Below are 13,490 nucleotides of genomic sequence, written 5' to 3' on the forward strand. Positions count from 1 at the left end.
TCAATATACTGATAAGTAATGACAGTATAATCTTCAGGATATATTGTTAATAGTAAGAAAGCAAGATTCAAAACAGTAGGCTATCTTTTGTGTAAGAAAAATGACAATATAAGTGTATGTGTGTGTGTAGCAAGAGAGAGATGCTTCTACTAAAAACAAAAACAACAAAGAAAAGATAAACTAACAAAAATTGTCATCTCTCTGGATAGATTGAGAAGAGTACAGAGGAAGCAGAAAGGAGAGGAAGAAATGAAGGACTTCTGTAAATGCACCTCGTCATGTAGATTTTTATTGAAATAAAATCAATAAAATAAAAATGAGGAAAAAAATAACATTTAGAAAGAGCAATAGATGAAGCTAACTATATATCAAGTCGATAGAATAACCCTGCAGAAAAAAAATTCCAAATATCTCTAAAATCCGTATTTTGACTGCATATCTCTAGTGGGACATAATCTAAAATGCAAGAAGAATCTTGCATTTAGTAGATTTAGTGTTAATAGTATTATTTGAGTGGTTATAATAATGTTGAAATTATTATAGGCATTTTGAAATTACTATATAATAAAACAAACAAGTAACTATATTCATGTCAAGAGAAACCATGATTTTAAGCATGAGAAGAGATGTGATTATAAAATCTAAAATGTAAACAACCTGTAATCTTAAATTTAAATGAGAAATATCAGTAAAAAGTTTCTTCTGGCCAGGCGCGGGGGCTCACACCTGTAATCCCACCACTTTGGGAGGCCGAGGCAGGTGAATCACGAGGTCAGGAGATTGAGACCAACCTGGCTAACACGGTGAAACCCCATCTCTACTAAAAAATGCAAAAAATTAGCCAGGCATGGTGGTGGGCACCTGTAGTCCCAGCTACTCAGGAGGCTGAGGCAGGAGAATGACGTGAACCCGGGAGGTAGAGCTTGCAGTGAGCTGAGATCATGCCACTGCACTCCAGCCTGGGCGACAGAGTGAGACTCTCTCAGAAAAGAAAAAAAAAAAGTTTTTTCCTTAAAAGCTGTATTTCCTAGCTCTGACCATTGAAAAGGACTAGAAGCAATGAAAGCTAAGTAGGAATGAGCACCTCAACCCTGTGATAATTTCTAAGAATCACAAAGGGAATAAGGTCTCCTTGGAAAAGTGGCTAATTCCAGGACTGGAACAGGAAATATAAGACAAGCTTGAGCTATAAGAAGATGGATTGGGGTCATGTCAAAGAACAGAAAATCCAACTTAAGGACTCCCATTGGCCTAAGTTTGGACAACTGGGCACTAAAAAGAACAGTTGACAGCACTGTATTAAAACTTATCAAATACATAAAGATCAAAGGGTTCAATATAATACTAAACTAAACTAAACAAAAACTTAATTATCCTGTGTCATCAACTCATTACTCTGAAAATTGACAAGCAAAAGGTATTTATCCTGTAGATTATAATTACCCACAAAAGCTGACAAGGGAAATGTCTTCTTTATCAAACTTCAGCTAATAAATGTGGCAGGAATACTATAATTTTAAAGTGCCCATTTCATAACCCTTAAAGAAATAATGGGTTTATGGAACAACTACCCATGGATGCTAAAACCACTGGGTGAAAGGAGGATGGGAGTTTCATAAGAGAAGATTCAGGCTGAGGCCAGAATCCACTTAAAGTGGGGCAACCCAACATCATGTGCCTCATGAGGTGATGCAACAGGAAACGCACAGCTTCACCTCTGAAACACTCTTACCCAAAGAATTGCACCTGTTACGATCAAAACTCTAGGTCTAAATACCAGTTCATAGGAAATAAGAGGGATAAGATAAATTAAATGGATCAATTATGCAATTAGTCAAATCCAGAATGTGAGATATTCTACAGGACAAATCACCCAATCTTTCTAATGAATCAATGACATTAAAAAGTGGGAAGTGTTGTGGCATAAAAGAAATTGAAGAATTATAACAATCAAAATCAATGTGTAGATCTCATCTGAACCCTAACTTGAACAGAGTAACAGTAAAAATACATTTTTGGGATAAGCGACAAAATCTGAACACGGACTAGGTACTCAGGAATATTAAGTAAGTACTGTTGATTTTGCCAGGCATTATAACAGCATAGTAGTTATTTTCCAAAATATTATCAGTGAAGTGCATGTCTAGGAGTCACTTTAAAATACTAGAAAAAAGGAGAGAAAAATGAAACAAGATTGGTATTTGTTAATACTTGCTACCATGCCTAGCCAAAAATTTACATTTTAGATAAATACTTCGGTTTTCTTTTTTTTTGGAAAGCCTTCGTTTTTATATAATAATTTCATCTCCCATGATCCAAGACTTCAGACCCAAAATCACAATAAGCACTTAAGATAAACTTACGGCAATTTTTCTCATCTGAAGTGTTATTATCATGGCAGTTGTCTACACCATTGCAGACAAACTCACGAGGTATGCACCTTCTATTATTGCACATAAACTCCGTGGTGGCATTGCAGTCCCTGAACAGGCACCCTGCCTCATCACTGCCATCACCACAGTCATTGTAGTAATCACAGCGGTAAGAGTATTGGACACATCGCCCATTGGCACAGGTGAAGGCTGTCGGTGAGCAGGTGTGAAGTGCTAAGAAGAGGAAAAACATGAGAACAAACCCTCTTGATTAAAGCATTATCCTAATTTTTAAAAAGATACAATTAAATAAAAGGGACACTTTGAATTTACCTTCCAAGGCAAAAAACGCTGCAAAACGGACTGCATGCAAAGTGAGATAACACTTTTAATTAGTTAGATTAAGCAAAATATGTTGCATACCTTTTTAAAATAAATTGTTTTATGCATAAATCAAGTAATTTCAGCACAAATCAAAGTCATTCTATCTCTCGATAATCTCAATTTATCTCAATCACAGAAAAGCAAGCAATTATAGTTTATTTCAGGAAAATAAAAACTCCTAGCCCCTATCACAGTCTGCTAGGAAAAGGTAACCAACCTCAGAACTCCCTGAGAAAGTCCACTGTGTTTTACTCACTCTATTCAGATGGAAGCTGAGGATTGGAAGTTATTTTCATAAAATTATTGAAATAATGACCTTTGTGCTATGAAAATTAGTAAAAATGATACGTTTCCTTAGTCCCAAGCTAAGCCAGGCTTAGCATGCACCATGTCTCATGCTAGGGTTTTTTACATATTGTTTCTCTTACTCCTCACAAGAACCCTAGTAGTAGCTCCATTTTACAGATGAGACATCTGAGGCTTGAGATATTAAGTAACTTTCCCAGGGCTATACAGATTACAAAATACAATCACCAGGATGATAACTGTGCTCATGCTCTTAACCACTATAGGGGTGATTTAACAGAAACAGTCTGGATTATAAGAGGAAACATGTTTCAGCTCTACCAGGATGCCTAGGCACACAGTTCGAACCCATTCACACACAGCAGGATTCCGTACCAAACACTTGACATCAAGATGCCGTTAGCTCCTACCAAAAGCACCAAGAGTCCAACTCACCACAGACACTTTCCATCTCATCACTGCCGTCCCCACAGTCGTTGTCATTATCACACTTCCACTCTTTCGAGATGCAGCGCCCATTGGAGCAGGTGAAGGAAGATGCAGCACATCGTTCACCATTGTCCACAATGCAGTGCTTCCTGTTATTGGCCAAATACCAGTTGCCCTCATGTGGACACTGGCACTCAGCACCGTTTGGACCTGAAGAAAGATAATCCCAGAAGAAGCAAAAGATGGATGCAGCCACCGTTCACATTGTCCCCTACAAATAGCACTTGCAACAGCTTCTACATTAAATGCTCCCTAAGACAAGCCATGGAAATTCTGCCCATTAACCTTTTAACTATATTCTGAGTCACTTTTCCATCAAGAAGAGCAATCACCAATTTCTAATAAATGTGCCGATTCCTTCTAAACAACAGGAAATATCAACGTCTCTTCTCAGCAAAATTTGCAAGGCAACAACATCAAAAGGCACATCTTCCCATGAATTTGCTGTTCTTTATAAAATGCACAATGAAGCACATATGATCCCACCCGCAAATACCACCAGAAATATTTCAAACTATAAATAATACCTCTTAAGCAGAAAATGTACATCCTTTTATAAGGAAGGCAGGCTCATTGACAGAATTCCTAGTCAAGACATGAAGTAGGGCAGCCAAGCCCTTCATCTTTCTTTCTAACTCCATCAAGCTTGTATTTAAAATGCCTTCATAAGCTGAGCGCTGTGGCTCACACCTGTAATCCCAGCACTTTGGGAAGCCGAGGTGGGCAGATCACTTGAGGCCAAGAGTTTGAGACTAGCCTGGCCAACCTGGTGAAGCCCCATCTCTACTAAAAATACAAAAATTAGCTGGACATGGTGGTGTACGCCTGTAGTCCCAGCTACTAGGGAGGCTGAGGCAGGAGAATTGCATGAACCCGGGAGGTGGAGACTGCAGTGAGCCGAGATCCTGCCACTGCACTCCAGCCTGGGCGACAGAGTGAGACTCCGTCTCAAAAATAAAATAAAATAAAATAAAATAAAATAAAATAAAATAAAATAAAATGCTTTCATAAAAGGGCTCCATATAGAATAGAAAGGAAGCCTGCCAAGTCTTCTTCTCAAAATACAGTCCCAGGTCTATTTTATAAATTACCCTGAAATCAAGGAGAATTTGAATTTTTTTTCTCCTGTGAGAACTTCAGCCTTCCTTACCAATTGTATTGTGATCATTATTCTCCATGTTTTAATGTTCATGGTCAGTGCCTTACCTGGTGCACAGATATGGCTGCAGCCCCCATTAAACTGTTCACAAGGATTGTTACACTGTTCTTTCTGGTTCTTCACAACAGTGTTGATTCCCCTGGGCTGGGAGAGCAAATTTGTGGTCATTGCAATCTGACCTGACCCGTCATATTTGTTAGCTCGGTAAATTCTTTGTGTGTACAAGTCAGTCCAGTAAATATACTGGCCATAGAGAGTCAAGCCGAAAGCATGAACTGCTGCATTGACAATGACTTCACGATCCATGCCCGTCAGAGTGCTGCGTTCAATCTTCTGCCTAAAATGAAGCAAAAAAAAAAAAATTAAAAAGTTGAAATCTCAAATGAGTTAAGTTTTCAACTGGCAACCCAATACATGTGCCTCATGATTGTTTACACAAGCCCCCAACTTTCTTTTCAAGTGGGGCATATGGCAGCTAGAAATGTTTCTTCTGGAGATGGGAGGTCTTGTTTGCTTATCAAACAATAGACTTTATAAAATCATTGACTTCCAAATATGAATAGTAATCCTGAAAAAGGAACCGGGTTGACATTAGAAACAGGAAAACATGAAATAATCCATGTAATGCATGGAACTCAGTGTTGAGCACATAGCAGACTCTCAATAAAACAATAACTTTTCCATCCCACTTCCTTAGTGACTTTTTCGATTTGACATTTATTGAGTACCTTGAGGCATTTACCTAGAATAATCCAAGCTTAGACCAAAGTATCACTGCTTTGTTTCAAATAGGAGAATAAAGAAAAGATCAGGAGGTTAGGAGCTTGGCATCACAAGACTAAAATTCCAAAGAAATATGCAAGAAAAAGTAAGATTCCTAGTATGTAGACACCAGCCATAATAAACAAAATCATTTCATCCCTTCAACTATTCCATTAGGATGACTGGAATGTGAGACACATGGAGGGTACTTGGAGAAGTTACATACAAAATTAGAGTTGACAAAAGGAAAATATTAAGAAATGTGCTGAGGAGAAGCTTGCCAGAGAAGAAAGGGTCTATTTGAAAAGATGACCAAAAGTCAAAGAATAAAGAAAATACTTTTCTAAAAGACATTGAATGCTAAAGCCCAGAAAAAATCTTAATATCAATGGGCATTTAAAAGTCATTCAGATTTTATGGCAGTTACCTAGGGCCTGCAGAATGTAAGTTGAGTAATTTCATTTGTAATTCTAAATTGAGAAAATACATTTATAATTATAGCTGAAATTACAGATATATTTAGCAATGCACCTTCAGATGTCTTTTAGTTCATAATTATTCAATGCATGATATAGATAAATTTTCACAGGTATGTTCACCAAGTTACAATATAAACATAGTTCCTAAAACTGTGATTCTATATTTTGGCAATGTCTATCTGGCATATTATCTTTTCATCACATGATGCAAATCCCTCTTCTTTGGAAATGGGAGGAAAAACTCTTCTTAACACCCACATGAGTAACCAGAGACACCTACAGACTAGCGTCCACCCAGTACAGAAGGTCCTCCTCATAGTCCAGAGTCAGCCCACTGGGCATGACCAGGCTGCTGTTCACAATGGGTACCCGGAAGTTTCCTCCCAATGTGGCTCTCTCGATTTTGGCATGCATATCCCAATCAGCCCAGTACAGGTACCTAGTCATACAAAAGGAGTCAATAATTAATTCACAGGGAACCTCACAGTCCTTAAGAAAAAAAAGAAAAAGAAAAGAAAGAAAAAAAGGACAACATTCTTTAATTGCAAATTGCCAGTAACATGGCAAAAGAAACTCCATTTCTACTTACACAACTCATCCAAAAGGGATCTATTGAGTCAGGGTGTTGACTTCCTAGTATGTTGCCAACCTTTCTGCCATCAAAGGGAGCTACGCGCCGCACCCTCCTTCCCAGGTAAAATCATTCAATATGCTTTCCCCCTTAGATCTGTAGCCATGGTGTTATAAGCCCATAACACACTGGCTATCTATGAACACAATTTCAGGCCCCACTCTTTCCAGAAATAAGCAGACAGAAATATAACAAAGATGATGGCATACCCTTGGCAGGGATCTAACACAATTGCTCTTGGTTTTGGAACGCGGGCTATCACAGTGCGGTTAGACCCATCTTCAGCCATGGAATTAATCGTCTGGTTGAGGTAGTCACTGTAATAAATTCTTCTAGTAATCCAATCAAAGGCAATGCCATCAGCAGTCCCTATACCTGGACACATACCGGCAGACACACACACAAGCACACACAAAGACATTAGAGTCTCATATGCATTGGAAACACTCAGTCATCCATGTGTGTTGACCCCATTGTGTCTACTTGCAGGATAAGCAGCACCTGGAGTGCACTTACCTGAAGCAATGACAGTTGGAGTATGGATCCCTGAAGACAGGCTGACATAGGAAATCTGTCCAACTCCAGAGGCTAAATTTTGTGTGAAGTAGATTCTATCACTTACACTGTCATAGTCTAGAGACATGACAGTTCTTTCCACATTTATTGTTTGGAAAGGTGGGCTATGGTTTTCAGGGTCCAAGTGTAAGCTTCTCAAGGAATTAGACAAAGCAAAGATGAGGAAATTTTCTGTTGAAATGGCACAATTCTTGCCATCACTTTCTAGGGTCCCAAAGGCACAGTCACATTTCGGGGTGTACAATCCAGGCAGAGCAAAGCAGAGATGAGAGCACCCACCATTATTTTCCAAGCAAGGGTTGTTGTTGACCTCTGCTGGTGACTGGGGTTGGACTTGCTTGTCAAAGATGGTCACATCTCTTAGCCAGTTGATATTGTCTCTTATCACTGTGGGTGGGTCTGTGTTCTCTGGTTCCTTGCTGGCTTGGAAGATTTTTTTCAAATTCCTATCTACCCATATGATAGAATTTCCAAAAACAGTGATGCCATAAGGAGTTGGGTAACGACTGCCGTAACGAATCACCTCAGAGTTCTCTCCATTGATATGAATCCTTGCAATTATATCTAAAGAATCATCAACCCAATAAACGTAGCCATCGCTTCGGTCCACTGCCAAGCCCCGTGGGGTGACAATGCCCTCGGACACAAGCACAGTTCGATTGGTACAGTCAAGGAAAGAACGTTCAATCTTTGGTCTCTGCCCATAGTCAGCCCAGAAGAGGTATCTGTTCTTGGGATCTACAACGATATGCCTAGGCATGTCCACTGTGACTTTAAGAAGAACACGGCGGTAAGTAGTATTGATCCGCAGAACTTCTATCAGTGTTTCAGAAACAAAGGCATTGGTGAAATAAAGATTTCCTATGGGAAAATGAAAGTGCATGCTGATCAATGGAGAACCAAGAAGAAAAAAAGGGAGAACTTTCCAAATTCAGAACAAAATGTATAAGGTTGAAGTTTGGGTCACTATATGTTGTCTTTTCCAAGATGATAAATAAATGTCCCAGTCTAGACTTTGAAAAATAAATTCTTACTCCTAGGAATTACAGAGATTGCGTCTTCAAATTTAGAGAGAACGTGCCTATCTTCAGCTTCTAAAGTACATTAGAATTCATAGCAACATCATAACCCACTTTCTACTGAAAGGTATATTTTCCAGAATGTCCCCCCTTTTCTACTTGAAGCTCTAAATGCTCAATACCAACTTGAAACACTCTAAATATACATTTTCATAGGACAACTTCTACCCCAATATGATAAAAGTAGCAAAGAGGGAGCACCAGCAGCATCTCAAGTTGTTATTGATGTTATCAAATGCTCTTTGTGCTTAAGGTTAACATGAAGTTTTTCCTTAGTCTTTCTAACTAATGTAGGTGTTTTCATCCCATGGGCCTTCTAAAAGTGACCATAACAAAAGTCCATTTCCCTTTAAGCCTTGTGTAAATGCTAGAATAAAAAGATAACTTTGTGAAGATAGTATAATAAGTAGAGAATGGTCGCAAATTATTGATTCCATGTAGTTGAAAGCCTGTTGTTGAACTATCAATGCTAGTACCAAGACACACATATTTTGTTCCTATATCCGATTCAAACCACCTCTGGAGAAATCAGGCCAATGTGAAATATGTTACTGATACATTTTTTCGTTACCTAACTCTACTTGCTATGTATGTATTTGCTCATTGCCAATCCTTTAAGCCAGGGTTGGCAAACTTTTTCTGTAAAGGGCCAGATAATAAATATTTTAGGCTTTGCAGAGCATATGGTTTCTTTAACAAGTACCCAACCCTGCCACTGTAACATGAAAGCAGCCATAGACAATACACAAATAAATGGGCATAGCTGTGTTACAATAAAACTTTATTTACAAAAACAGGCAACAGGCTGCATTTGACCCACAGGCCCTAGTTTGCTGACTACTGCTTTATCTATACCCTCAGAAATAGTCATTTCTAATCAGGAACAGGAGTTAGGAACCCAGTTAAAGCTTTATTTAACCATACTACCATATTTACTTCTTGCAATAAACTCTTATTATATAGTACTTAGATTTTCATAATACATGTTAATATTCCCCCCCTTTTTTTTTTTTTTTTTTTTTTGAGACAGAGTCTCACTCTGTCACCCAGGCTTGATGGCAGTGGCATAATCTCGGCCCACTGCAACCGCTTCCTCCTGGGTTCAAGCGATTATCCTGCCTCAGCCTCCTGAGTAGCTGGGATTACAGGCACACACTACCATAGCTGGCTAATTTTTGTGTTTTTAGTAGAGATGGGGTTTCACCATGTTGGTCAGGCTGGTTTCGAACTCTTGACCTCAGGTGATCCGCCTGCCTCAGTCTCCTAAAGTGCTGGGATTACAGGCATGAGCCACCACGTCCTGCCTACATGCTAATATTTTTAAGTGATGCCTACTTACCAAGCTTGATCCAATGATACTGATTTTATGTAGAATTGGATTATATTCCAAAACATACAATACCACTAATTATGAGTGATATTTTTACTCAAATGAGTGATAAAAATGAGTGGTTATTCAAGCTTATGTGCATGAATCAATACAACTAAGTTAATGTAATACTGGACCAGGTACTTAAAAAAATTACTAATAAAATATCTCATTATCTAAGTGATTTTTATATATGAATAAAAGGAAGCAATTAAGAATTTGGCAACTAAAATTGCTCAGCTTCAAAGTAAATGAATGCTGTTCCATAGTTTATATTTTTATATCCCTTTCTCTTGAAAATTTAGAAAATTTCTAATGCAGAAATCAGGTGCATATCTAAGTGTAAAAAACCAAATCCACATAATTTAATATGTTAACCATTTTTGTCTTCAGATTATGTTAATAACAGAAGAAAATGATAATGATTTATTTGTTACGAATCTGTAAACTGAAACACCATCTCATTTATCAAATAGACACATAGCTTAATCTAAATTCAATGTATCTTAAATCATCTTAATAATTGTCTAGAAAAACAAACCTGTAGCACATGGAGTTAGGCTAAACTTTTGAGCATAAAATAAGATGACAGAGATGCAAATCCATTAAAATCACCATACAGCTTATATACCTGCTACCCAATCCACTGCAATACCCCGGACTCCATTTTCTCCTATTCCATGTGTAACAATGTTCATCAAAGAAGATCCATCTGGTTTAATTCTACGGATCGCATTATCAGATGCCACTGAGCTGCTAAAATCACACCAATAAACAAAGCCAGAGGACACATCCACATCCACATGCAGTGCATTTCGTCCTGGAAGTTAAGAAATGATCATTAAACAATGCTGTCACTGCAAGTAGAACTTTTAAATGTCTGCGCTTCCTCTCAAACCCTCATTCCCAAACCCCTGCTCTGAGCATCTCCCCATTACAAAATGAAACCCTTTTTTCCCAGTTGCAGTGAGCAGGCCTACAACCCACATCTTGGTTTCTAATACTCTTTCCCACAATAAGGAGCTCTGGCTCCCAGGAGAAATGCTGGTTATAGATTTAGGCAGGAAAGGTACAAAGTGAGCATGAAACATCTTACTGTACCAAGAAACAAGGTGTACACAGAAGTATACAGGTGCTCACTTGAAGAGGCTCCCTGGCCAAAATGGATCCACTAGAACATCAAAAGAAGGATTATAGTAATTGATTGTAACACACTGAATTTAAAAAATAAAAATTTGACTCCATGATGATAATAAATTTTTTAAAAGATAAATTGGGGAGAAACGAAGAGCTTTCCTTTATAGAAGAATATTATCTAACAAATATAAAGGGAATGCTAGAATAAGAAAATCACCATTTTGCAATCCTCAATTAAATAATCATTTCAAACAAGGATCATCAATGGCTGCCAAAACCAACGGGTAAAACGTGCTTGGGAGCCAAGACATTCACAGGGCCCAAGTGTGACTGCATAGATTTCACCCAAATTAAGAAGGAAAAAAATATACCTTTAAAAAGCAGCAGTGTAGCAGTGACCACCTTAACCAGTGATCAAACTCAAACGCCACTAAGAGCAGGACAAGCTGACATTATGTTCTTCCTGATAAGATTCTGTATCAACTAACACAGCATAACCTATAAAGTATTTTTGCTAAATGTATTTAACCTTGATCTAATCAAGCAATTAGACCTAACTTCCATTTCATGAGAACTACAGGGTAAAAAATGAGAGACAGGCTAAATATTCAGACAAATCCTCAGTGTGGGATTCTCAAAGACAGCAGGTCTGCCTCTTTAAAACATCAATGTCATAGCAAAAAGCTAGAGGCAACTACTCCAAATTAGAAGAAACTAATGAGATATTCCCAGTGCAATGCATGAATCTTGATTAGATCTTGGATGGAACAAAACAGCTATATATAAAATGTTGTGAGGCCAACTGGAGAAATATGATTATGAATATTTAATAATGCCCTTTGAAACTGTATGCTAACATATGTAGGGGTAAAGTGGCATGGTATATTAAAATTTATTTTCAAAAGGTTCATAAAAATGAATGTGAATGCATATGCATGTACACACACACACAGATTGAGAGCTCAAATGTGATGAAATGTTAACAACTGTTAAATCTTGGTAAAGGGTATAGGATATTTGCTAAATCTTTCAACGTTTCTGTGTTTGAACTTTTTTTTAATGAAAAGCTGGGAGAAAAAACGATTGAATTTGTCATATCTGTTCAAGATGATAACTTAGATCCATAACTTTTTAGATATGGAAAAACAAAGATGAGTCATGAGTCCACGGGAACATGACCATCAGGCAGGAGGATGTGTGGGACTGGAAGCTCTCTGACTCCTTTCCCCTGGTTCATTTCTGTATTTTCTGACCATCTCTTCCAGCCCTTCATTCACTTCATCCTTTTTTCCTTCCTTTCTACCCTGTATTTCTATCTTTAGCCTGTGACATTCTCCTAGCAGTGTTAGAAAATTCTTATTCCTCCTGTGCCAAGGTATACCTAAAAATCTTGGTTCATCTAGGAAGCAAGTGATCATTTTATACATTCAGAGTATGTAAGCACAAAGTGCTGCAAAAATATGATTACTAAAGAGGGACTAATACTGTGAACTCTTTTGCTTCAATTCACCAAATATATATTAATAAATCATATTTGTGGACTATTTCATTACTATATTAAATAATAGTATACCTTCTACCGTAAATCTCCATTAATAGTCAGAAATAAAGCACGGTTCTTCAGAACACTAACTCTGTAGTACTTCTTGCAAACCCATGCTACATTCTATATTGCTCTAGGCCTGTGGTTCTTAGTGTGATCCATGCGCCAGCACCATCAGCATGCCCTGGGAGCTTATTAGGAGTGCAGATTCTCTGGCCCTACCCTAGACCACAAAATCAGAAAAATCTGGCATCGAGGCCTGGCGCTGTGTTGCTGTGAGCCCTCCAGGTGATTCTGAGACACATTAAAGTTTGAAAAACACTTTAGGCTGTGCCAGTTGATTTGAAGGGAAAGGAAAGCTTCATTATGCACTGAATTCAGACATGAAGAAATGTTTTCATGGCACCAGGGATTTCAACCTGGTGCCAGATGAAGTCAAATCTTACTTATATTGGAGTTGGCATACCTTGGCCTGCCACTGGCACCATGGTTTCTGAATGATCTGACAATTCCAAGCTAAAGCCCCTGATTGCAGACAGCATTGAAACAACAATGAAAGAGTTATATGGAGAGCAGGACCGATTATCAGGATTGAGTTTAAATCCAGTGGCACAGGCGCAGGAAAACAATCCTCCTGGTACAGGCAGGCAAATCTGCTGACAGGCATTCATGTTGTTGCTACAGCCATTTGAGGATTCCACAGTATCTAAATGAAAACAAAATCTGTTTGTAACTTTTGATCCTAGCTACTCGCCACTCCATCACAAATTTCTTTAATTGGGTCACCAAATAATTTATTCTAAAAATTAATAACCAACATATAGTAGCTGAGCTAATCTAAAAACAATATTGGAGAGACTAGAGCTTATACAATAACACCTAAAGGTATGAAACCAGTAACCCAGCTATTGTATAATAGTTAGGGAATGGGGCTTCAATTGTTTTTTTCTACAAATCATGTGAGGATTACGGAGGTCAGTATATAAATCTGTTCATAATTTGCCTATGAACTGGCACTTAAAAGAATATGTTCAGTTACATGATCAATAATGTGATTATTTGTTTTTTAAAATATATGAAATAAGAAGATTTAAAGAATAATCCTTGAATTAATGGCATTCCCAGTGACCTGGATGAAACTGGAGACTATTATTCAAAGTGAAGTAACGCAGGATTGGAAAACCAAACATCGTATGTTCTCACT

At 38.0% G+C, this 13,490-nt stretch overlaps 1 protein-coding gene across 2 annotated transcripts in view; it reads right to left on the reverse strand.

Moving 5' to 3' along the window:
- The window catches only part of LRP2 (LDL receptor related protein 2), a 213,975-nt gene that overhangs the window by 69,781 nt on the left and 130,704 nt on the right, over positions 1-13,490 (reverse strand). For both annotated transcript variants that reach the window (XM_021923700.2, XM_031651331.1), the window contains exons 37-44: positions 12,753-12,992; positions 10,238-10,426; positions 7,099-8,019; positions 6,792-6,957; positions 6,232-6,390; positions 4,758-5,047; positions 3,498-3,701; positions 2,364-2,606 (exon numbers count right to left, since the gene is read on the reverse strand). In XM_021923700.2, the coding sequence (XP_021779392.2) occupies positions 2,364-2,606; positions 3,498-3,701; positions 4,758-5,047; positions 6,232-6,390; positions 6,792-6,957; positions 7,099-8,019; positions 10,238-10,426; positions 12,753-12,992 (2,412 nt within the window). The remainder of the gene's footprint in view (positions 1-2,363; positions 2,607-3,497; positions 3,702-4,757; positions 5,048-6,231; positions 6,391-6,791; positions 6,958-7,098; positions 8,020-10,237; positions 10,427-12,752; positions 12,993-13,490) is intronic.

Source organism: Papio anubis, chromosome 10, assembly GCF_008728515.1.
Source record: "Papio anubis isolate 15944 chromosome 10, Panubis1.0, whole genome shotgun sequence".
Lineage (NCBI taxonomy): Eukaryota > Metazoa > Chordata > Mammalia > Primates > Cercopithecidae > Papio > Papio anubis.